At 41.2% G+C, this 26,243-nt stretch overlaps 1 protein-coding gene across 4 annotated transcripts in view; it reads left to right on the top strand.

The window, feature by feature from the left end:
- The window catches only part of ATP2B1 (ATPase plasma membrane Ca2+ transporting 1), a 102,034-nt gene that overhangs the window by 34,987 nt on the left and 40,804 nt on the right, over positions 1 to 26,243 (top strand). For all 4 annotated transcript variants that reach the window (XM_080935519.1, XM_080935518.1, XM_080935516.1 and 1 more), the window contains exons 2-3: positions 14,160 to 14,586; positions 24,406 to 24,603. In XM_080935519.1, coding sequence (XP_080791645.1) covers positions 14,379 to 14,586; positions 24,406 to 24,603 — 406 coding nt within the window. In that variant the 5' untranslated portion in view covers positions 14,160 to 14,378. The remainder of the gene's footprint in view (positions 1 to 14,159; positions 14,587 to 24,405; positions 24,604 to 26,243) is intronic.

The raw sequence follows: 26,243 nt of genomic DNA, 5'->3' as shown, positions 1-26,243 counted from the left end.
AGAAGTTACTAAAGACCTTGTTGGAATGTGTGCTATTGTACCTTGTTCATGGGGGTTGGGAGGATTACCTAGCATGAGCCATACTTCGTATGTACGAGATGACTCAGCATAGTACCTGCCCAGCTGTACACATTAATTCTGGTGACTCCTGTTAGTGATTCTCTTCCTTCCATCTGTGGCACAAAGACTACCAAACCTCACCATGTGCTTAGATCACTTTACTCCGAATGACTGAGGCTGGGTTTCCTTCTCAAGCCTAACTAGTCTTTGCTTGCTATGTGTGCAACCATCCTGTTTCTCCCCACTGAGTTAAACTAATTTATTCAGTCTATCTAATAATCATAGATCCTGAGACACGGGCTCTATTTTATTCTTTTGAGGACGTTTACGTAACGTGTTCTTTCTGTTCACCTCCATATGCTGGATTTACCCTTGTGAAACGGCTGCTGTTTTACTAGTTTTCATCTACAAAAATGGCACTGTTGTTTGGCCTGACCTAATACAAGGATTTTACTTTTTAATTCCTCCTAGATGTTTCCGTCAAGACAGACTAAGTCGGTAGATGTCTGAAGCTTTTTCTTTTCTTCCCTAACATGGTGGGGACACTTGTACTTGGCTTTGTGTTCAGATTCTAAGAAGGTTCTTCTGAAGGCCATATGTCTCATTACTTGCCCAAATTGGCATGAAGCACACACTCTTAGTTTACTCATGACTATATTGAAGATGTTACTCAGTACCTACATTATTAAAGTGGCTAGAGGACATAGGATTAGGACATCGTGGTCATCGCACTTGGCATTTTAGTAAACTGTTGGTAGATTAAAGTCAGAATGCCAAGCACTTAATAAAAACAGCATTTTGACTTTGTGTTGTACTAATGACATTTGAAACATTGGGGAAGTGTGCTTACTGTTTATTTTTAAATACGTGTATCTGTTGTTTATTATTTAAAATATAATCTGGAAGCTATCTTCTTACTTCTTCCTAATATTTGCCAGTTCTTGTCTCTCTACAGTATTTGGTTATAATTGTTAGGTACATGTATTTCTGTGTCTCCTCCCTAAATACTACGCAGCAAAGCTTTTTCCAGGTTTTTGTCTTAGTTTTCTTTAATAGATTTTCCCCCCAATAATCTTAAACGTTTAATAATCTAAATATCTGATTTTAACCACAGGAAGACTTTTCTCCCTCCTTTATGTGATACCTGTTGTTTCAGATATGACCCAACCTAGTTTGGAAATGAGCTGTTAGAAAACTCTCCAGCTTTTTGAAATTTTTAAATTTTATTTGGAATCGCAGTATAAAAGGACTTCACATACTTTCAAATTCTTGTCTGTTTAATAAATATATAACATGTACCCTCCACACAGTACAGGGTTAATATTAAATGTGTAGTAGGAAACTAGTTAAAGTATTTTGTTGCTAGTTAAAATCATGGCAGTAAGAGTTTACAAGCGTGCTCATTATTCTGTATCCTCGCTGGCTCTAACAGCAAGCTAAGTCCAGAGAGTTTACATCAACAGTTTGCTCGAGTTTTAAAAGTCAGGAAGGGGGCTGGAGAGATGGCTCAGAGGTTAAGAACACTTCTGGAGGTCCCGAGTTCAGTCCCTAGCAACCACATGGTGGCTCACAACCATCTGTAATGGGATCTGATGCCCTCTTCTGGTGTGTCTGGAGCGAGCAACAGTGTACTCACATACATAAAATAAGCCTTTTTTAAAAACTTAGGAAGGTGAGACAAGATTTGTCAGGGTCACTCTGCTAGTTAAGGGAAATGTGACCTGGAATCTGTGAGGCTGTGGACTAACCGTCATTCCTGTCCTGATTAACTGGTGGGCCACATGGCCTCAAGTGCTGAAGGAATCCTGGCACCTGAATGAGCCTTCCTTCATGAGCTGTCTTTATTGCGGTGGCCACGTGTGCTCCAGTCCACTTTAATTACCCTGCATCGAACTGTTTCTATGGACAAAGGACTGTTGCTGGAGTGGTCACTAGAGGATGTGGAGGTGAATGACTGTCCTGCCTTCAGACCTTCTTGGGTTTAACCATGAAGAATGCGGTCCGCACAGGAGGTTGCAGTACATGCTGCATGTGTTACGGAGGCCCTGAAAGGCCAGAGGAACACAGAAATGGACTGTTTCTATGCTTTCAGCTCAGAGAAGGGGGACAATGTAAGCATCCCTTGAAAGAGAAGCCAATCAATGGAAAAGGGACTAGGTCACCCTTCACCAGGGAGCTTGCACCAGTTGGGGCCCTTTGCTAGCTTAGTCTGTTGAAGATCTCTGGAGGGCTTAATGATTCCCATTTCTATCTCTGTCCTAAAAGTAATCCTCATCTTCCCCATTCACTCACTTTACTTTCTGTAATGCTAAGAAGGTAAAGTAAGCGAGTGTTTCTGGTTTGCTCAAAAGATAGCACAGATGTCTTCCATCTGATAATCTCACTTGTCTGATAATAGCTGAAAGAATCAGTCAGCAAATTAGAGGTTTATGTGTTTTCTCATTGGTTGTGTATTTAACCTTCAGTTTCAGTTAAGTTAGGTTAAATTATATGTGTGTGCCTCTGGGGTTGGGGGCGCGTCGTGGGGTGAGGAGTGTGCAGGAGCCTGCGCACCAGAGGCTCTAAGATCCCCTGGAACTAGAGTCACAGGCAGTTTCAGGTGGCCTGTGGGGGTCCCGGGAACTGAACCCTGGTCCTTTGGAGCAGCTGTTAACAGCTCTTCGCTACTTAGCCATCTCCCCAACCCTCAGTCGATTTTTCATGTGAGTGCTACTGTCATCATAGCGTTCTGTAATGGAAGCTGAAGTTGTAATTTAGGAGAGATTAACTTCTGTGAAATTCTCTGGAGATAGAAATAATGCTTTTTATCACAAGACCAGCAATATTTCTTGAGCCACCTTCTTGTCACACTCCCGATGGCATCAGAGTGTCATGGCTGTTTTTAACCTTATCTCCCTACACTCCTGGTCCAGGTGAGCTGTATTCTAGACAGTGAGGCCAGAAGTCATTCTTGAAGTCACACATTCATTAATACTTGGTTCTTTGTCCACCATTTCCTTTGAAATGAGTCCTTGGGCCATGTTAGAAACTTTAGGAAGAAATGGTTTGGATAAGACAGCATTAAGTTTAGTATTGGTGATTTCACTTGAAATACTGCAAACTATTTAGATGGTGATCTGGGTCCACAGCTGTAATGTAACCTGGAGCAGGAGAGCAAGGTAGCAGATGGAGGCCATGTTGTTATATGAGTTGCCAAAAGAGTCCTGCAAATAGATGTGGTGACGCCATCTTTTGGGATGCTGTAAAGATTTTAAAAGCCTGTGGATTTGGTTAGGGACGTTTGAGGGCTAAGTGAATGGAAGAGAGGGATGCTGGGTAATGAGACAGCTGTGTAGAGAGCGGCGGGGGCCTGGTAAGCAACCTGAGATCATTAATCACTGTAATCTCATCTTGGTAGTATGTGCGCAAGGATGGATCCAGTTGCCAGCCTCAAGGAGAGAGTCAGGGCTGAAGTTGCATTGAGGACCGATGTTTCTAGTAGGTGTGGCAGGAGATGAAACTGGAGAGCTTGTGAGTTAAGAAAATCCAGGAGAAGGGACGCTTAAGGGAAGAGAAAGATATGGTCTTTTATGGGGTAGAATATATGTGAATATTGGCAAAGCCAAGTGAGAAACCTAACCAAAAAAGCATTGAGATGCTGTTCTGCAATGGCTATTAAGGAAACAGGCTTTCTTCGGGAGTGTAAATGTAAGAAAGTCATGAAATCAGCATAGGAGTATTCTGGGACGATAAGATGTGTCAGTCAGTTAAATATCATGGTGACATGTGTAAGTTACTAATGAACTAAAACCTGATTTTTTTGTAGCAGGGGTGGGGGGAGAGCTTGTTTTAGTTCTGGTTTGTTTGGGGTTTGGGTTTTCTTTGATTTGAGACAAGGTCTCATACAGCCCTGGCTGGCCTAGAACCTGTTATGTAGACAAGAACTTGTTCTGTAGACCAGAACTCAAAACAGTTGGCCTGGCTCTGTCTCCCCTTTGCTGAGCTCTAGGATTAAAGGTGTGTGTCACTGTGTCTAGCCTTAAGAAGTGTTTTAATTTGTTTTTCAGTGGACATGGTTGGTACAAGCAAGCCAGAAACAAGAAACATGATCACATCAAGTTCAAGCCCAAGTTGTAGGACACCTAGAGATGCATACTGAGACCTTTTCTTCCTCCTTCCTTCCCCCCTCCTCCACCCACCTCCTCAATTTTTAAAGAAGCATTTTTTTAGTATTCCTTAACCAGATGGTTTGTGTCTTCAAGTGGTCACTAATTAACCAGATGGACATAGTAGGAAGATGAGAGAAAGTCAAACATAAAGATGCTGGGAAGTTAGGTTTTGAGGGGAGCTGGTATTGCTAAGGAGTCTGGCGGCCTTAGAAGTCAGAACGTGTGACAAGATTTGGTTAACTAGTAAGAAAAGTTGTGCCAGAGAGGAAATCTGAAAATAGAGCAATTCTAGGTGATGACCTTAATGAGTTCAGTTAGTCAGAATACAAACAAAGGAAGGTCAGGAATTAGTGGGGGTGGGGAGTTAAAGGAGAAAGACTGAGAATATGTGAAGAGCTTAGAGAATGTTGGTGATGTAATGGGTCGCACTATACAGTTCAACACATTCCTAATGCCCAGACTCTTCCTTTCCACTTTTATGGAGTTAACCATAAATCACATGCTGCCTAATATCTTGTTAAAATGTAGCTGATTTCTCAGCCAAACTAGCATGAAAGGGAATATTGATTTTTTTTTTTCAAGCTCCTCTTCAGTACCTATAGCTAGAAATTGCAAAAGACCATCTACAGCCGAACTCCATAAATACAATAGAAATGAAGACATGGACAAGTCTCATCCTCTTAGCTTTGTGCTCAGTTTTGAGGTGCTGGGCCAGATCTTTGAAATATAGAATTCTCAGTTAATGAAACAGAAAGCGCATGTGGATTTACAGGAAAGAGCTGGCCTCCCCCAGAACTGCCAGCTTTATTTCTGTGAGTCTGTTCAGTGACATAATGGGCATCCTGTCTCCTTAGGCATGGAAGTGTAGGTTCTTGGGAATTGACAGGCTGGAGGCTCTTAAGCACTGAGTAGGCCGGCAGAGCAGCTGGTGTGACATTCAAGTGTTCATGGTGCCTCTTAGCTCTCGAACAGAAGGGAAAAACACTGTTTTAAATTAGAAATCTCTTCCTTGACTGTAGCTGAAAATTTCAACACCAGAGAGACTAGAAAACGATAGAACATTTGGTTCTCATGTTTAACCGGAGATATAGTATGCTCTTATATTTGGTAAATTGCACAGGGTTATATAAAATTAACTTTATTTTGAAGCTTTTCAAAAGCTCTTCCCCCAACTGAAAAAAATCTTCTCAACCAAGAATCTTACTGTAAAAATGCAAGGTTTAAGATGCCTAAGTAGATCAATAGAATGGGGCCGGGGGAGTATAGTTTATCTTAGAGGTGTGAATAAGGTAGCTATATCTAAATTAGAGAGTTTTGTTAAAATCAGTGCCTTAAGGTGTTTAAACCTTTTTAGTTTGAAAGTAGAAAATTATTCACAGCATTTGTGACATACGAGACTAAAGTAGAAAAATAACAGTGTACTTGGTCTTAAAACCAAAACAGTCCAAAGTACCAGCTCACTAAATACTTTTAGAAAATTATCTGTTTTGCATTATTCGTGCAAATTAAGAATAGCACAATGCAAAAGTCACAAGTAATTTGCCCATTTTGTCCAGGAGCTTTTGGGTCAAGATGGACATCCAACAGTTAGTTCATGAGTCAGAGTTCAGGTCACAGTCTTATAACGTAGTGTCGGACCAGAGTTATTAGCAGGACTGACATCCCCAGCATCCCAGAAGTTAAAAATAAAGTTTTCCGACGTCTGCTGCATCCACTGAAGACATTCTGAGGCGGAGCCTGGCAATGCATATTATGAGAGCCCTGCAAACGTTACCAGTGAGTAGACAGTGCCAGGAGCACAGATCTGCCGTCTTCAGTAGCATTAACATGAAAATGGTCATGCTTTGTTAACTGGGAGTTTGTGGTTTGTTGATTCTGGAGGTACATCCTTGCAAGATTAGGCCAGTCTCCTCATAGATGTGGGTGTCAGCAGTCCACTGGATAAGATCCCACTAACTTACCTGATCGTAAAGCAAACGGGTCTCTAGTCACCCTTAAGATATCTGTGCTTTGGATCACTAATGTGGAGATTTTTTTATTGTATACATCCCTTAAGTGCTGTGTTGCTGTGAACATGTAGTACTCAAAAGCCCAGAGATGTGGTTGAATGGCCAGTCTATGCCCCTGCATTGGTTGAGGCTGGCATACACTTTATAGATGAAAAGTTAATGGGAATAAGAGTTGTGTTGAAGGGAAGATAAAGAAGCTTTTTTTCATACTTCCTCTGAGCCAGATGGCTATGAGTGTTTCGATTTAATTGTGAAATTCTGAAATAAGAGAAAAACAAGCAAAACTCTTACACTTGCACTTGCAAATAAATTTTTTATTATCTAAAAGCCAATCTCATTTTCTGCGACTAAAACCAGATGAAAACAGTTTCCATCACCCAGCCCTGCCCAGTGACTTCCCCAACAGTTGTTCAAAGAAGCAAAGCAAACTGGGGAAAGTGAAAACGTGCAGCCAGAGACAACCGTGCAGTGGGAGCACATTAAAACAGCAGAAACTTCAAGAGGGGGGAGTGGCCAATGGTAGCAAAGGTTGCCAGGAAGTCAAACAAAGACTGTGTGTGCTCTTCAGGCTCAGGAACATGGGGATCACCAGTCACCTAGAAAGTGGCTTCTCCTGCATAAGGAGATGCTGGAATGGAGTGAGGTGATCAGGGAGGGGGGCGTAAATCAGAACAGGCCTTTAAAGGCCAGTAAAAATGGCCTTTACTAGATGGCAGTTTTATATCATTGTTTCTTAGGAGCCCTTGCTAAGTTAATTTCTGTACAGATTTGATATATTTCTATTTGGCACGGTTAACTTGAACACTTTATTCCTCAAATTAGCATGCCCACATCCTCCAAACTGTATGAAATACTAAGGCTCAGAACTGTTGCTTGGGCTCCTCTCAACAATCTAGGACTGTTGTTCAGAATGATTGTCAGTACTATATAATTAGTTTGAGACTCTGGCATATATAGATGTATGTATATACATTCATGTATACATGTTTGTTTGTTTGTAAAGCCGGGTCTCACTGTGGAGCCTTGGCTGGCCACTCACCAAACTGGTCTTGAACTCAGAGATGCTACTTCCTTGTCCCCATTGCTGGGATTTAAGGCATGTGTCCAAAAGCACAGCCTGAAGTACTTACTTTCTACTGTCTCAAAGGGTTTCAAAGGGAAATAGAAATGATCCATCTTTAATACCAGGACGGCTTGAAAACTCCTCAGATGCTAACCTTCTCAGAAACTAGCATATATTTTAAACATGTTGTAAGGTTTTTTTTTCTTTTCTGTTATTGAATTGCTGTTACTTTATGCAGAATTGCCTTTTCAAATAGATTACAGCTCAAAGCACAAACTAAAAGCATTTCTACTCAATAAGCATTGAACCCTCACTATATGCCAGACAGACACAGATGAGGGTTAAAAATCAATAGGACAGATCCTATCCTGAGGTCACAGTTCACTAGGAAAGACACAGAGAGGTGACTCGGGTGGTTACAGATTTGAGAGAACAGCTGTGGTGAGAGCACAGGTTAGCACAGGTTGGGTCCTCTTCTGTTCTAAGAATCTGCCCCCGCCTACCCCCACACATTTGCTGTTCATGCTGGGCTTACTGCTAGACACGGCTGCAGCTACTTGTACAGTTCCCGGTCTCTGCCTGGAATAGCCTTCTAGGAGATAAGTAGATTACTGAGGGAGCGAGAGCAGTAGTCGTGAGTCTTCTGAGATTGATTAATCAGGCATTGTGAACAGTGCTTGTTCTCTGCTGTATCAAGTCTGTGTAAATAGGAATTAACTTCTAACTAAGCTATGTAGACCTGGTGTTCTTTTAGATGAGTAGGTTTTCTTTAAGTTCTCTGAAAAATATAAAACAGAAGTTCTGAGTCATATTAAATTTGATTTTTTTCCCCTGACTTCCTAATTTCTAACCCAATTTCTAATCAATTTAACGAAATAATTTGGATGCGCTGTGATTTGTAAAGGAAGCTCCCACCATTCCCGATTTTCAATTATGTGCTCTCTGAAACTGTAGTATCAGACCACGTGCTCTTCCCACTGTTAGCATTATATCTAATAGTTTTCAGTAAGGTACTATCACTTCTTTAAAAAACAGTATTTTGGTGGTTGAAAGATTTCAGGGTTTTAGGGCAGGAATCTGGTGAAAGCTGTTTTGAACACCTGCAGAAGTAGCTGAAACGTAGCGTGATTATCGTTTTTTTGCTGAGACACCAGACAGTGGAACATTTTCTAATTTTTCAGTGTAGTAGGCAGTTGGTCTGGTCTAACATGTAGTAATTATCTACCACCCCCTCACTGGACCTTTAAGGCAGCAGTTCTGAACATGTAAGTCAAGACCCTTTTTGAGCATTGAATGACCCTTTTACAGGAGTCACCTAAGACCACAGAAAACCCAGATCTTTATATTTTGATGCACAATAGTAGCAAAATTACAGTTATTTATAAAAAAAAAGCAGTGAACGTAATTTCATGGTTGGGGATCACCACAACATGGCGAACTGTATTAGAGACTCACAGCTTTAGGAAGGGTGAGGACCACTGCTCTAAGGGGCTGAGGTTCGGGTTGTCCACACTAACTTGAATGTGATTGAGGAAGACTGGCTGGGGCAGGTTGGTTCTCTAAGTCCCAAAGCAACTATGGATAAAAAGCTGGCCACAAAGAGAAATAGTCACAGAGGTTAGTGATCTGTCTATTAACTGCCTGTCAGGGTACAAAGGAAATGGGATTGGTTTTGTGCTGGCACACGTATGTGCAACACACATGTGCACGCATATTCCACACGAGCCGAGAGAGGAGGATGTGAAGATGGAGTTCTCTTTACATGCTCTTTTGTGAGAAAGCTGCAATCCCAAACTTTTTTTTTTTTTTTTTAAGTTCTTTGATCTATCTAATGGGTCAGTTCACAGTGTGACAGTTACTTCACTGATGGCAGGTGGACCTTAACAGCAGCACATTTGCTTTGGATTTAGTGATTCATTGTTTAATAGTTGGTGGTGAAGCGTGTTTGGCTTCAGTATCTATACAATGGAAAGTTGGATTTTATCTCTCATATCCCTTAAATTATACGACTCCTTCATAACTGTTACTTAACGGGGCGGGGGGGGGGGGTTGTGCTTATTGGTAATAGTTTAAATTCATTTTACAAAATGTAACATTATTCCAGAAAATTGGTGATAATGTGATTACTATTAACTTAGTAATGCCAAGTAGTATCAAGTTAACACATATTTAGCTTTGATGAATTTGGCCTTTGTCTTTCATACATGCTGACACATTCTTATACATATTTATAAAGTTATGTTTTGGAATTAAATTATAAGATGATCATATATGTGTGCCATTAAATCTAGCCTCATTCCCATCTGTCTGTTGGGATCCTGATCCATTATCTAACATTTTCCAATTACCCAGCTTTAAATTTTTATAGATTGAATAAACACACCTTTCACATCTTGAGCTCACCAGCGTACATTTAGAATCATCAGAGAGTTGGGAGGCCCATTTAAAAGGCGCTCCTGCTGCTGATGTTCTTAGTTATAGCAGCACATGTTTTTGGCTATTATAGGAATATAATATGGTTTATGTCTTAAAATCATTTCACAGAGTGCTTTATATGGCACCATATTTCATTTCATAAGTTACTCAGCTCTTCCCCTATATTTCTTTTAGTTTGTGTAAATGATTCTCAAAGTCTGGAGTTACCTTTACTGACCTTTATTGAGTCTAGGTAACTTTCATACAACTTCCCCTGCGGTCGCTAAGTCAGTCAACCTTGTGAAAGAAGGAATTGAGATTGTGCTATTAACAGTGCTGTCTCTGAGCTTACTTAGCTGGTGGACTTCACAGTCATCCTTTGTGTTCTCCTGTGTCTCTGCCCATTCCTAGGAAAGCTTATGTGTGGGAAGAATCCACCTGATTTCCCCATTTGAAGATTATAGCTATTCTTGCCTTGTGTCAGGCTATGGCTATTTCCATAAAACCTCAGACGACGAACAGTGGTTTAGTAAAAAGTGTCATTTATTTTGGGATACATTTTATAGGCTAGGTGTCCTAAATAGAGTTGTGTGTCTTCTTTAAGACATCACCTTTCTGAGGTCTCAGCTTCCACTTACAATTTTTTTCTTACGCCTTTAAAACAGGAGGTGAAATGCCTTTGAAGAACAAAGAGGATCAAAATGGATGATCTGGTGCCTTTTGTATTTTATTTGAATCCAAAATTGGTTTGTCTTTTACATGACTATCAACTTTAAGGCTAACAAATAAAACCTTCTCTTTGTTCTGTTGTTTTGTTTGGTTTGGTTTTTTGTTGTTGTTGCCCTTGGCATTTTTGTCAGCCATTGGCTTAGATGAATGAATGAGTTAAAGAGGAAATAGCAGCAGAGCTAATAGATCATCTAGAAGGAGAAGAAAGCAGCTAATGTGTAACCTGTAGGTCACTGGTCCTCTAGGTAGTCTACCTCTGAGAGTGTCTGCTCTGCATTTTGGTGCTTGTCCTGAACAGCCTTGTCTCAGGCTGTTTCCTTAGCAGTGGAGCTGAACGTAATCAGTAATAAAAGAAAATTCAACCTCTAAAATCAATTTCTTGATAAAATTCACGATGGAAAAATCACAAACAGGACAAACTTTACTCATTGTTTAAGCCAGGGCCTTAAAGGACACCTCAGGAGGACCAGGGAGGCACGTGTTCATCTGCGCATGCACACATCTATCCATCATCCATCCTGACAGGCCTTCCCTGTTAGATCCTGTAGTGCTGGGTGAGCACGGTAGCTCTTCGTGTTGTTCACAGATTTAAACTCAGTAAAACGAAGCAAGCTGGTAACACAGGCAGAGCAGAAGTCTCATTGACAATCTATTCAGGTCTCATACATACTTGTGAAGTAGGAAGAAGATGGGAACAGTGGTTTTCTGTGGAGCTCAGTTCGGATTTAGTAAGCACAGGGGAAAGGCTGTTGATGTGACAACCAATATCCACATAGTTTCTGTTTATTATTGATTCTGTTACATAAATCATGTGTTTGGTGTTATTTGACTGCTTTCCAACCAACATAAATGCCCATTGCAACCTAGAAAGCGGGAAAACTAGGTGGAGGCCGTATTCTTCGTGTTAAGGAGCATGGTGTGATGCCTTCCTCCTAGGTCAGTTATCCGTTTTCTTAAGGTACTGAAGAGCATCCGATGAATAACGTTCTTTTATCTAATTAGAATCTGTTTAGAGAAACAGCAAATAAAAATGTAAGTGCTACCATTGCTTCCCTAAATAAACATGTCAGCAAACTGCCTTCCAGAGAGCCACTAGTGTAGCTCTTAGCCTAGGGCAGAGAAGTTCGTTTTTCAGAGCCAATTAATGCAGAGATATACTGTATCATATCACATATGGTCAGAGTGTTGAAAATAAGTGAGTCGTAAAGATTCAGCTTTAAGTGGAACATGTGTATCATCTCTCTCTCTCTCTCTCTCTCTCTCTCACACACACACACACACACACACACACACACACACACACTCAGAGAGAAAACATTACAAAAGAGTGGATGGAGTTTAAAAGCCAGAGTGTCACGAATCACTGCCATCTACATAATGATGTCATCATTGTTGCAACCATGAAAACAGCAGCTGTGGACAGCTGTACCAGATCAGTCCCTCCCAGTTTTCACCATGGATAGAGCAGGTGACTTCTAGGCTATGAACGCTAATGCCGCTAATGGCTCCTGAGGCGGGAAGGCATTGAGGGCCTAGGTGAGAAAAGGATTCAGAGGAGAACCAGAGAGTAGAAGGGTGTGTGTGTGTGTGTGTGTGTGTGTGTGTGTGTGTGTGTGTGTAAACTCAAAAATGAATAATGGTATTATTATTGACTATAAAACTAAATGGAACATGATTTTGTGTGACTGGAATGACTTCCAGAATGCTACTCTTTCTTTATTCCAGGCACTTTAAACAACAGGGGGCTTTCTTTATAACTTGTAAATCTCCTCATTAAATCTCAGTCTAAAATATGTAGGACTTACAGCCTGTCTATAGCAAGTACCTAGATAGATCATCATATTAATCACATTCATGGCACTTGACGGGAGTAGCAGGCCAGTAGTTAAATGGACGTGTGTGCCCTTGTCACAACACAATCAAGAATCTTAACTTTATCTCTTATAGTAAGTAATCTAAATTAGGGCTAATGTGATGTTCTAGACAACAGAGTGTGTAAATTAAAGGTTATCAAACAACTATACTCTCGGTAGTTTTTTTTTTTTTTAAGTTGCTTATTATAATAATTAGTGTGAGTAGGTGGGAACCCACTTGGCCTAGGAGATGAGTAAAATGGCAGTAACTGGGCAAGTGTAGGGTTTATGAGTTGGGAGGAGGAATGCAGAGAAAGGAAACTGCCTTACGTAATCTATCTCTGTATTCACGCAGACAGAGCAAGGCAAGCAGGCTTTCCTTAGCCACCCTCAGCACAGCAGATTACAAATGCTTGCTTAGCCTTTAGAACCAGCTTCCATTCTGTTCCAGGGTTGTCCGGATGCTCCCTGAACAGATAGCACCTGTACTGTGGGAATTTTATAGAATGTAAGTTGTGGACTACATGCTTAGTTCTACTAAACTTAACATTCCTGGGGTGTAGGTCCTTCCAGTTGACTAATGGCTGCTGATGTGTGTGGACCACAAATCGTGGTATACATACACCCTTCTTGCAGTTTTACAGATGAAAAGCACTTGTACTTGGCAGGGTCTTTTCCTGTTGCCAAACACTTTGTTAAATATTTAGGGGTTTAGATTGTTCTAGAGGCAGCAAGGTTGATTCAGTTCACTGAAGATTGACCTTGAATGCCTTTAATAAAAAAAAAAAAAAAAAAAAAAAAAAAAAAAACAGTGCAGTGGCAAAGTATGCAAGGGATTGGATGGATGGATGGATGGATGGATGGATGGATGGATGGATGGATGGATGGATGGATGGATGGATGGATGGTTGGATGGATGGATGGTTGGTTGGATGGATGGATGGATGGATGGATGGTTGGTTGGATGGATGGATGGATGGATGGATGGATGGATGGATGGATGGATGGCCGACTGAATGAATACAGAGGTGCTGGCATGGGATGGGATGACTTGACCAAACGTGGAGGCTAAAGTGGTTAAGGGTGGGATCAACAATAATAACATGAGTTCAGACCCAGGAAACTAAGATGATCATGGAAGGCTGCAGTATCTGTCGTGGTCTGCTGTAATTCTTGGTTCTAAGGGTGGCGTATCTTAGATAAATGAGACAACCAGTGAGAAATGGAGGCAGAGGAAGCAACTCTGGTAGATACGAGTCTGCATGGAGGAGGCAGCATGACAATAACTAAATGGACGATAGCTTTGGGAAATCAGGACAGAGCAAGGCCAAGGAGATGCAGGAACTGCTAACTCAGTTTCCGAGGCCTGTGTCCTTTCACGGCCAGTGCCACGGGGAAAGGGTTAGCAGACTAGGTGAAGCCGATGTATGAGAAGGAGTTCTGGCTTTGAGACCAGCTATTTCCATCCATTGAGTTACCTGAAAATTCAATTCAGGCCTTAGTGTTCTGGATGGAGTAAGAAATAATACTGTTTAATTTTAATAGTAAAATGAGAGGATGGGTTTAAGGCAACTAGCAAAGTTGTAACTAACTAGTTGGAACTAAGCACTTTATTGGTAACTTAATAACAGTAATAGAACACACACACACACACATACACACACACACACAAAATTCAGCAAAGATGTTCATTTTCACTTGATCCTGAGTTCTAGTGACGAGATAAACCCACATTTTAGAAATTGTACTATGATCCAAAAACCATAGCTCGTGAATATTTGTAACTAGTGTACTTCACTCAGCTTCCCGGTAGCGTTGCGTGCATAGGTAATAAATACTCTCGAGAATGAACTATTAACTATTAACTCTTTCCTTCTTACAGATGCATTCATCTCAAGACTGAGAGAAAGAAACAAGTCATGGGCCAGTGGTCAAGATACTTCTCTGGGAATTGTTGCTGCTGATACTGCTTGAGAGTCATACAATGAGTGTTTGGTTTAAGGAAGATTTCCATATTTAAAAGATTTTCATCTTGAAAATAGATCAAGTGAAAATTTCATTCTTTTGGGAAACATTTTCCTCCTAATAAATTATCCTTGTGATGGGCGACATGGCAAACAACTCCGTTGCGTATAGCGGTGTGAAAAACTCTTTGAAAGAAGCTAATCATGACGGAGACTTTGGAATTACCCTTCCTGAGCTGCGGGCTCTTATGGAGCTCAGATCCACAGATGCATTACGAAAAATCCAGGAAAGCTATGGGGATGTCTATGGAATTTGCACCAAGTTGAAAACATCTCCCAATGAAGGTAAGTCTTGTGTGGATTAGTCACTAGAGCCGAGAGTGTTTATGCAGCCCAGTTGGAAACCTGTTTCTATTGCCTTGGTTAGCCCACGACTGTGCCAGGAGTTTAGAAATGGGTTATCAGCTTGCTACGGTTGGGGTGGGTCCTTTTGTCTGCATTAGTGCCCCGTTTACAATAACAAGATTGCCCTTCACTAGCGATGTAGAAGATAGAGCTCAGAGTGGCGTCCCCCCCCCCCCCCCCCGGGGGATTCTGTGGAAAGAAACTGCTCACTAGCCTTCATTTTGCCCGTGTCTTAAAATAGTTCTCACTTCCAGTAGCCGTCAAAGTTGTTTTTGCTTATGGGACTTAATCTAAACTTTTAATAATCAGTTGGCTGAGGTCTGAATGCAAGTTTTTCAATTAGATGGCACAAAGTCTCCCACTTAGTAAACGTTTATGTGGTCAGATTATGTCGAATTTCCCTATGTTTGAAAAAAGGCTTGTGTTTCACAGAATCCCTTGTTTGACAGCATAGACTTTCTATGCTGTGACCTTTGAAATGATCTGACAGCAGCGTGAGGTGTGTTTCCACGAGATAGCTCAAGGTTTATTTGTATCTTTTCTAGTCGGAACTGCTCACAGCGTAGACTCTCTTATACCTTAGTCATATGGTAAAGCTTGAAGCTTGTTCGTTATGCAGACATAGTAGGCTTGGCATTACCCTACTTTTTGACATATCCCTAATGTACTGTGTTCCATTGTTAGGTTTATTAGTGTTCTCTACTCATATATACTATATGTCATCTAAAACCCAACCGATGGATGCTTCATGATCGCCAAATTAATAGGAAATATTATTAAAGAACCCTCCTTGTCACATATGTTTACTCATAAAATAATCATTTAAGTGGCTAGGGATGTAGCCCTGTAGCAGAGCACTTACCTAATATACCTAATCCATAGGTTGGATGTTTAGGACTGCAGAAGATGTATCTTGAACTTCAGTTTCAGACATATGACTGACTGCCCTTCACCCAGCCATGTTTTTGTATTTTGTTTCTATGAGTTACTGGAGTCTGTTTCCTAATGACTGAGTATGCCTCCCCTATGTCTTACCATCTTTTCTGAGTGATTTCTTGTTCATTTGTAGTGCAGTCTCCTTTATTATTTTTGAGTAGTGCGTTACATTGATTTTGAATTAGTTAGTGAATTAATTGGAACTTTTGCTTCTAGAGATTCTGGGAAGAGATTATTTATTCTTGACAACATGATAGAAGCCATGAGTGGTCTCTGGAGAACTGATTTGACAGTTAACATTTAATCTTTATTGTGTGTGCTTTAGGCCATTAAGTGAAATTACACACTGCTTTTCTCCTCTGATACCTTTGCAAAGTTCTTGATCATGTTCTTCACAGTACTGTGAATTAATGATCCCAAAAGTGTGTATAAATTGGTCTTTATAGTTTATATGTGCATATTTTTTTCATTTTGAAATATTCTTTTAAAAAGATTACAGAGCAGTCCATTGTGAGCACATTTGTGTTTACAGTTACGGAAATATAACCAAAATGGCGGCAGAGTTCAGAGAAACATTTCCAGAGGGCTGTTCGTAGCTTTCACTTATTAGGAATATTTCACTCCAAAATCTTAACAAGTTGTCGCTGATTATCCCAGGCAGATCGTAAGTGAATCAGGATCAAAAGTAAGCAGCTGGGGCTTGTGTGGCCAGGGCTGTGTCTAGACAGTAAATACATGCCTTTTTGTTAGAGCGATCCGTGTTCACGGAAGGTGAGAACTGAAATGGTTCTTCACAGTACATGGGTTTTACTGCTGACACTGACGGCGTCCCCTGTCCCTTCAGTGCGTTTGTTTATGAGTCACTCCCTGACAGAGCTTTTGATCTGACTTTGTGTCCCATAGATTCCATTTACCTCCCTTAGACAGAAGGGTATTGGCAATTGCTGGAGGAAATTCTGAGTATAAAATTAAGTTACACCTGGCACTCGGAAATTCTACTGAAATACACGTGCCTTAAAATTTCTCAAGTACAGTATTAGAAAGTGTCTGCTATGTGACAGGTACGTTTTAGGCCCTGGGCATATATCCATGAATAAAGCAAAGACCTGTACTTTATTCTCAGAAGAGGGAGACAGTTCATGTTAAATATATAGTGTCTAAATTAAATACACAGTGTTAGTGTTTTAGGCTTAAGAAAATGAGTGGAGAAGAGAAATCATGCTGGAGGTGCCTGTCTTAGACATTGTGTAATGTCTGAAGAAGCAGCTCAAGATTTTTCTCAGGAATAGCAACAACAAAAACATTAACACTTACATTACATAACATTTTTTTGTGCCAGATTGGTTATTAGTACTTTCTTACAAAAATGTAAGCCCATTTTATTCTCAAAACTCCTTTATCCTATTTTATAGGGGGAAAAAAAAGTTAAACAGCTTGCCCAAAGTGACTTTTTAGCTATGCTGTCTCTGAGGAGATACTTTTAACAGGCACAGGAGCTGGCTGCTTTTTATAAACAATTTTTTAAAACTTTCAGTTGGTATACCCTATGAAAGAGCTACCAAGAAAGAGCTGCTCTGTTCTTGTCTCTTCATTTTTCCCTCCGTGGAAAAACAGTTATTTTTGGAATTATGTGGTAGATACATGGTTTTGTGTGTCAACTTTCTGCCCGTGACAAAATACCTGAGATAATCAATGCTGAAAGGAAGAAAAGGTTTTAACGATTTTTATCATGATTACTTGGCCATTGGCTTTGGGCTGGAAGGAAGCAGTGATGATTAGCAAGAGTACATCATGTGAGAGGCATTCAGTATCCAGGCTGTGGAGTTCTCCTCAGCACTGTGGCCTTAGAAGCATGCCCTTCCATCCAGGAAGCTGTGTTTCTAGCTTCCTTCCGCATACTACCCACCAGCTTACTATGTGTTCTCTAAAAGTACTCCTTGAGCCTGTTTCCAAGAATGCTACAGAGGGCCTGAAGGGATGGCTCAGTGGTTAAGAGCACTGGCTGCTCTTCTAGAGGTCCTGAGTTCAATTCCCAGCAACCACGTGGTGGCTCACAAACATCTGTAATGGGATCCGATGCCCTCTTCTAGTGTGTCTGAAGACAGCTACAGTGTACTCATATACATACATACATACATACATACATACATACATACATCTTTTTTTTTAAATGCCAGAAGTATGTTGACCAGCAGAATGCATTAGGGCCAGATGAGATTGTCTCATCTTGCTGATTAACTATCACAATTCTTGAGGGGGATTGAAATTAAAAGTTCCAGGTAAAATGAAGGCATGACTTAGGAATGTCATATTTTCAGCTGTATCTTTTAGAATAAGCATGTATCTCTTACTCCTCAGAGCTCTGAAGGGTAGTTTTATGCCAAGATAATCTGTTTATAACATCCTAACACCTAAAATTATTTTAAACTACTTTCCTTTGTGTTTGACTTTTCCTATATCAACTCTATTATTCATACTCTAAATCCCATTTCTCGGTCCGCTGACTTTCACAATGGCTTCGGGTGTCTTTTCTACCTCGCCCCTCTGTTATCTTTCCTGTGCTTTGTATTGGATGGCAGAGAAGACTGTGCTGTAGCTTTCTAGAATGCATGCCTCCAGTATCATCTTTTATACAGTAATACTGCACCAAACAAAGTATAAAAGTGAATTAATACAAATTAAAGACAAATGCTAAGTTGCCAGGCATGGCTTTGTACCCCACGGAGGGAAGAAGTCAGGAAAAGCTGAGCTTTGTAAGTGATGATTATCAAAATGAGGTGAAAGAGGGGCTAAAATAAAACCCACAGAGGAAGCAAAAGATGTCAGTCGAAACAGTGCATGATGCACAGAGGTGCATGATGGGAGGCAGGAGAGGCTTGGTAGTTATTGTCATTGGTTGCCTGGTTTCCATGTTCTAAGTGATGGCTTCTATCTGTGCTCCCTAGAAGTCTGCCTCTGCTACGGGTGTACTTTGACCCTGTCTCTGTGTGGTGATACAGTTTAACTCTTTGAGAAAAATCGACCTTTCTCTAGGGATAAATCATTATTGACTTAGGAGCTAGTACAGAAAATGCTTTTATGCCGCATGGTTTGTGCTCCACTTTGCAGATTAGCATAGATGTTCGGCCAGTGTTTGCATGGCTTCGATGTGTTAACATGTATGGTTTCCTGCTTCTGGCTCCTGTGTCGCTCCTGCATGACCTTGTCCAATGTATTGCCACTGTAGTAGAGAATTAAATGTTATTTTGATGCCTGCTCTGGTCACTTGTTTGCATAGCTTACAGATTTTTTTAAAGCACTTTTAGTTAGTTCTCTACCTCTGGCATGTATATAATTGTCATACCTGAACCTGCTGTAGCATGTCATTGGTTTTCTATTGTGCTTCTAAGTTTCATTTAGGTAACAGTACATTGGATTCCCTTTCTAAACACTCCCTTTCTGTCTTCCCAACATACTCCTGGAGTTTTCTTCCTTGCTACTGCCGTTCTCCCTCTCCTGTCCCTTGGGCTATTAGTCTGCAGGTTTCTGGCGGTTGGTACACCCTTCTGGGCAATGCTATCCTAAAGCTATTGACTTTGACTTTGCAGGCCATCACCTGGTTGTTCATGGTTCCCATATTAACAGTTCCTACCCAGGATTCCCTCAGCCTGGAGGGTGAAGCCCCAATTCTTCATTCTTTTCCTACAACTCGCTCCTGAACCTCTCCAAACTTTTCCTGCTGAAACTCATACCCCTGTTGCTACCAAGTTAGAAACTTGAATGGCTTTGATTTATGTGTGAATTTTAAACCCATTCTCATACGGTCATTAAGTCTTCTAACTCCTTTCTTTTTACCAACAGTGCCTCTTTCATTGTACCCTGTGGGTGGGAACCACTGTCTTGTCTTTCAGAGATTCAGCTGGAGTAAAAATTGGTGTCTCTTCCACACGCTGCCTGTCATTTTTCCAGTCTTAAAGCCACCTATTGTTTGGCATTGCTTTTGAAAGGAAGCTTAGACTTCTCCAGTAGACCTAGAATGCTCCTTGTGATCTGATTCTAAGTTGGTTCCCCTTTTCAGTCTCTGGTTCTTAATGTTTGAAGCAGCAAGGCTTTCATTTTTCTTAAAAATGATATGTCCTGTTAGTTTCTCGTCTTTTTAGTGCTGGCCTCTAGCACACTGTATCTACAACACTGTATAAGGAGAGTGTCAAGACTGAAATACCAAAGTGAGTATATTGGAATTCCTTCGCCCACCACACCCCTGTGACTTTGGAGTCTGCTTCTTTGTGCATATTCTGGTAGTGTCCCCTCCACTGCCATCTAATATGTCATACACTGGGTGTGTCTGAGTGGTTGGTTATTAGTCATCCCTACCAAACCCTGAGTCCTTTAAGGTCACGAACCAGGGAAAGGCATCCCTGCCCGACCCATCTCTTGTGTGTTCGGCGCCTTCCCAGCGTGCCCAGCACATGGGAACGAGCAGTCAGGTCTGACTTCAGGATGGATAAATTGAAAGTTTGAGGGCCAGTGAGAGATCACCTCCTCCATCAAAACTGAAACCATGAAGAAGGATGAGCATGAACACATTTCCATATCCTTTTCAGTCTGTGTCCTTCCCTTCTACACAGGAAAGTCACGCCCCACCACCACCACCACCACCACACACATACACACACAGATACATCCATAGTCACACAGTTCCTAGTTGTATGTGGAATGGATCATCCCTGATTCTCAGCTGACTCTTCCTGCATCAAACACTCCAGTAAACCTGCCCCTCCTTTCCTAAGTTAGAAGCAGTGATGGAGATGCCGTATTTCTCCCGAGAGTCACAGAGACTTGGTCACAGAGACTTGATCATTGGCTTTGATGCTCTTGTTGCTCTATCTTACCTGTTCATAGGATCTGTTTTAGGTTATTTTTCTCTCCCCACCTTGGTGGATGAAGACATAGAAAGTGTATACATTTGAAGCTTTCTATGGATTGCAGTTGTATTTTCTCCTTATGGAGCTAACTTGGCCTTGACTGGTTGGCATTATGCTATAATCAGCCAAGCTCAGAGGACTCCACAGATTTTTTTCATCCTATTTCTTGATCGGTTATATGTAATAATTTGCTGCTTCTCTAATTGAAAACCCAGGATCAGGTAGGTGCTCGCTATGGCAGGGTTAGCATCTTCCTGATGTCTGTCAGACTGATACCCTTACATAGATTCCATCCCCCTTGCCTCTTCACAGGTCTTAGACTATGATAATATCCACGAGTCCTATATCATCCTGCCATTTCTCTGTTCTCCTCATCTCCTTTGGTAGGTGATCTACTTTAATATCTGCCACCCATCTTTGAGAAAACAAATAGTACCCTCTCTAACTTACCTTTACTTGTTTGTTTCTCCCCACTGTATTGCACTGAGGGAGGGAGGGGGGGAGGGAGAGAGAGAGAGAGAGAGAGAGAGAGAGAGAGAGAGAGAGAGAGAGAGAGAGAAATGATGGCTTCCGCTCACTCCTTCCCATTGTCTCTTCTGTTCTTTCTAACCAGGCTTTCTTCCACACTTGCTGAAAGGCTCTTGTCAAGGTCGTCATCATTAGTTTAATGAAAGAAAATGGGCCACTTTCTGCCTGGTCTTACTCAGCACTCTCACACCGCCCCAGCGTTTCCTGCAGTCAGCAGTGTCATCTTTTAGACCTCTTTCTTGTTAAAATGTTTATTTATTTATTGTATGTATGTGACTACACTGTCCCTGTCCTCATAGGGCATCAGATCCCGTGACAGATGGTTGTGAGCCACCATGTGGTTGCTGGGAGTTGAACTCAGCGCCTCTGGAAGAGCATCTGTAGTCCTGTGTGAGCATGCTTCCTTCTGTCCTGGGTTCTACCTCAGTGCATCCTTCCTTTTATCCTTCCTGCCTGCCCTCCTCTAGCCGGTGTCACCAGAATCTTTGTATGTGGCTGTGGCTCAAACTTTGCAGAGAATTCTCAATATGACTAGCAGTCAGCCTACTAGATATTGCCACTTGTTTGCTCAAGTCTACATAACAGAGGATGAACTCCTCATTCTCCTTCCACCAGCCCTGGGTTCCCAGAGCCTGCCCTGCCTTGGTAAACACCCGCCATCCCCCCTCCCACTCAGTGCACACATATTGGCTGTGCTTTCCAGTTGAGCCCACCTGCTCCAGACATCAGTAAACCACCCTCACTCACGTCCCTGTACCAGAGAAAAAGGTTAAAAGTTAAGTCTAGATGCCGTTCTTTCTTCTTCGCGCTCCCTTTCATCCCCCATCCAGTTGCTCCTTGTGTTTGTCTGATCTCCTTCCAGGGTACCTGGCAGATCCAGTTACTCCTCTCCGCCTTCCCATCTAAAACCCAGAATCCAGCACTTTGGTCTCTCTGCACAACAGCCTCTTGTAAATGACCTTTCTAAATTACACATTAGTTATCACTTCCCTACATTAAAACCTGCAAATAGTTTCCAATCACAGTTAAAGTGAATAATGATCTTCTATATCCCGCCACACACAATCTTGCCCTTTTTTTTTTTTTTTTGACCCATTCTTCTTTCTTTCCTCCTTGATCACAGGACCTTAGACACACTGCTTTGCTTCCTGGTTCCTAAACCTTGTAACCTTGTGTTGAGCTCTGGCTTTTCGTTTGTGTTATTAAACGTTCCTCCCTCTGGTCTTCTCATGGCTGACTGACTCCTCGTTCAGATGGTAGTTTGTTAGAAAGCCTAATGTAGTCCACTTGGAATTCTGGGGGCCTCTGAAAAATTATTTTCTCTGAATTCCGGGTATCTTTGAGTTTCTTAAATGTGTCTGTTTGTCTCTCTTAGATATAATTTCCACTTGCTGAGTGTGGAACCGCCCCTAGCATGTAGAACAGTGTCTGCTGTCTCACTCCATAATATCAAGATGATTAAATCTATAATTAAAGTTTCTTTTCTAAATGGACTTGACACTTGTAGCATTCAAATTTGTAACTTGCCTTCCCCCTCCCTAACTTAATAAACTTTGCCCTGTAATTTTTTTATTTGCAGAGTTGATGCCTTCTGCTTTTCTCTTGTCGGTTATTCCAACAAATAGTACTGTCCCTTCCCACAAGACAAAAAGTAAAACAAGATGGGACCTGCATCTTAGGTCTTCTGACTCCCCATCAGCTTCAATCTTGTGTGGTGTAAGCGTGTGCTTAGCTGGTCATGATGTTTAGAAAAAAAGCACAGAAATCCTTCAAGCTACCTGCTTTTTCTACGTTCTGTCTTTAACTTTGTGGCCTTCCTTTTCAATATTAACATAAAACATCATAGCTAATAAAAGATAAATGTGTGACCTGTAGTTTTGTGATGATCATGGTACTGTTTAAGCGGATCAGATGTGAGTTGTGTGATCAGTGGTCATCTCCATTAAGGAAGACTTTTAAAAAACTGTATATTTCTTAGAAAGTGGAGACCAACACGGAGCAGACAAGCTCTCAGCCCTCTTCCTCCTTAATGTGAGGTCACCGAAGCAGGAGGCCAAACAAATTACACAGACTTCCCGGAATCTAGTGTCCTCTGTCTTCCTTCTGGTGACACTGTCTCAGGGTTGAGAGTGCCGGAAAGTTGGGTTGACTTGTCTTCCAGGTTTTCTGAAGCCTTGAAGGGTGGCCGTGTTACAGTCACCACTGGAGTTGTCCTTTGGTACATTTGATGATGGCTTCGGATCTGTACATTTGTTTCTTGTTCTAGCGATGTAGTTGGGTCCCTCTGGCTCCCTGCTTGCCTCAGCACTGAGGCGTATGCACCGAAGCACTGAAAACAAGAGCCTTCTCTTCAAGGATTGTGGTCTTGTCCTGTTTTCTTCCTTAACCTTCATAAATGGGATCCTACCAGATTTAAAAAATAAAGTTAAACTAAGGTCTAACTTGACCAGTTGCTTAGAGGGACCTCTGGCAAGGTGAGCTTTGAGGCGCTGTGATGCTTTCTAAGCTCCACCTGCAGTGTATGTGCATTTTTCACCAGCGGATTCTTTCCGTACGCGTGTTTGTCTGGTGGGTAAGGTCGTACCGGGCTGGGATGTGCTGGATAGAGTAAAAGAGGAAGAGGCATTGTCGGCTCTCTCAGGCCACCTCTCCTGTCTTTCACATCCCACATCCTGCAGTCCGGCTTCTCCCGACAGCAGAGGTAGGTAGCTGCAGTTCCCTTTCCTGAGAGGCCATTGTGAATCTTTGCTTCATGAAGAATCTCACCAGTTTACTTAAAACCAGCATTTGCAGTAGAGATGCTTTGAGAGGTTGTGTTAAAATCAGCTCTTCGTCCTTCCAAAAATGAGGATAAAAAAAGCATTTTGCTGGTCTACAAATTAACTAGCCAGTGTTTGGTACCCAAAGCAGTTTCCCCCATTTTAAAGGGAAGCAACTAATTTTAACATAAAAAAAAAAAAAAAAAAAAACTTAACAAATTGGCATGTGTGGTCCTGACGTCTTGGTGACTATAAAAAGTATAGTCAAAGGAAGCAAAGTGAGTAAGTAAAGGTGGAAACTTTAAAGCCATTGGTCATCAAACTCGGGGCCTTCCCCTTGCCTACCCATGTGACCCATCTAGGGCCTTCCCCTTAACTCCCCATGTGACCCACTCTTAAGTTAGCTTCTTAAAAATGGGTGCTTCAAGTAAACTTCTGTACGTTCCTCAGTGACTTAAACTCTGTGTGTTTAGACTGAAAAAGAACAAAGGTAAACATTCCGATACGGTCCTGTGACTTACCATCTGAAGTGGAACAAATTCATATGCTTTGAGTAAAGTGGGTACTTCCACTTATAAGTTCTCAGACTTCACCAGAATTTGTTTTCTTTCTTTCTTTCTTTCTTTTATCAGGTTTAAGTGGAAATCCTGCAGATTTAGAAAGAAGAGAAGCAGTGTTTGGAAAGAACTTTATACCTCCTAAGAAGCCAAAAACCTTTCTTCAGTTAGTATGGGAAGCATTACAAGATGTCACTTTAATTATACTAGAAATTGCAGCCATAGTATCCTTGGGCCTTTCTTTTTATCAGCCTCCGGAAGGGGATAATGCACGTAAGTAGATACAGGCGGGAGGGGCTCTGTGGTACTGGCTCAGCACGTTTGCTTAATATGTAGTAGTAATGATAATAATGATGATGATGCTGGAGATTGTTTATTGACTGCCATGTGATATACTCTGTCCTAAGCACTTCAAGGATATCATCCCAAATGATTTTCACGGTACCTCATGAATTAGTGTTGGCTGAATGATATAGGGAGACACAGTTTAATTGTTCTTTCATGCATGGATCCTGGGAAGACATAGTTATACATATGACCACAACACATGTATGATACAGCCCGCTAGCGGGAGTTTCTCAAGTTTTTACATTTTGTTTTACTCTACATAGAAATGCTTACACACAGGTTTAAATACCCTTCATCCTGCAATGCTTGAGACCTAGGTGTTGGATTTCATGTCTTTGGATTCAGGAGTATTTGCAAAATGCATATATAATGAGATTCCTGGGGAAAGGGCCTATCCAAGTACCACGTGTATTTATGGCTCAGATATACATTCCCTGAAGGTAATTTTTGTACAAGGTTTTAAAGAATTATCTGCTCCATTTCCTGACTGGAGGTTTCCAATGTGGCACCATGTCTGTGCTCAAAAAGTTTCAGGTACTTGAGTGCTTTGGATCTGGGGGGATTTAGTCTATGAATGTTGGGACCTAGGGGAAAAGTAACATAGAGATGGCCTTCACCTTCAGTTTCTATCCACAGACGGTTTCCGTGTGCCCTTGCCGTCCTGTCCTTTTCTTTACCCTTTTACTGTCTTCTCTGCCTTCCAAAAGGCTCTGCTGGAGTGAGTGTACGGCCCCTATGGCCTGTGTGCTACCAAACTACCGGATATCTGGATACTGCAGTGAGATCATCCTATAGTGTTTTGTGGCAGAAGATTGACCCTTCCAAATATTTTTCATAGAAGTTTCATTCTTATGCACTCTACACTAGGAAGAAGTTAATTTAAAAAATATCACTAGCTTTAGAAGCTGTTTGTGTAACAATACAAAGAAATTTTACAAAGGTGTGCCTAGGATTTGTGTCAACATCTTTTCCTTACTGATTTTTAAGCAAATCAGTCAGAGAATAGAGGTGTTTGTCTTACATAATACAGAGCAGAGCTTCTAAGCAATGGCACTATTAAAATTTGACCAAAACCAGTCCTCATTGTTCACTGGACAGTTCCTCCACTGAGGCACCAAAAATATGCATTCAGATTTTGTACCCTGTCTCAATGGAACATAAAATTGTCCCTGGATTAGAATCACTGCTGTATATAACAAAGTATTTTGATAATATACTTGTTAGTATTTGGGCTAATAATAATATTAATAAAAAACAATTTTTATTAAGTAAATAGTGTGTATATTTCTATGGAAAAAATAGAGGAAGGAGACAAGGTAATAAGATAATATGTGCTGACTAGAAATCCCCTCGAATTTGGTAAAAATTCTGTCTAAAAAGATCAGGTGATTAGTGGCCTGGTAGCATGTGCGCCTGCGCACGCACACACCTGCATACACACATAAAACTATTCCATTGCCTTAAATACGTTTTTTGACTCGTGGTAAATCTAAATATTCATGAAATTTAGAATATAAGCCTGTTGCAGTTGGTACATATCGTGGAAAGTCATAAGCTCCCCCATC

Source organism: Micromys minutus, assembly GCF_963924665.1.
Source record: "Micromys minutus genome assembly, chromosome: 22".
NCBI lineage: Eukaryota > Metazoa > Chordata > Mammalia > Rodentia > Muridae > Micromys > Micromys minutus.
The sequence above is the reverse complement of the archived record's forward strand: the minus strand, read 5'-3'. Positions and strand labels throughout refer to the sequence as shown.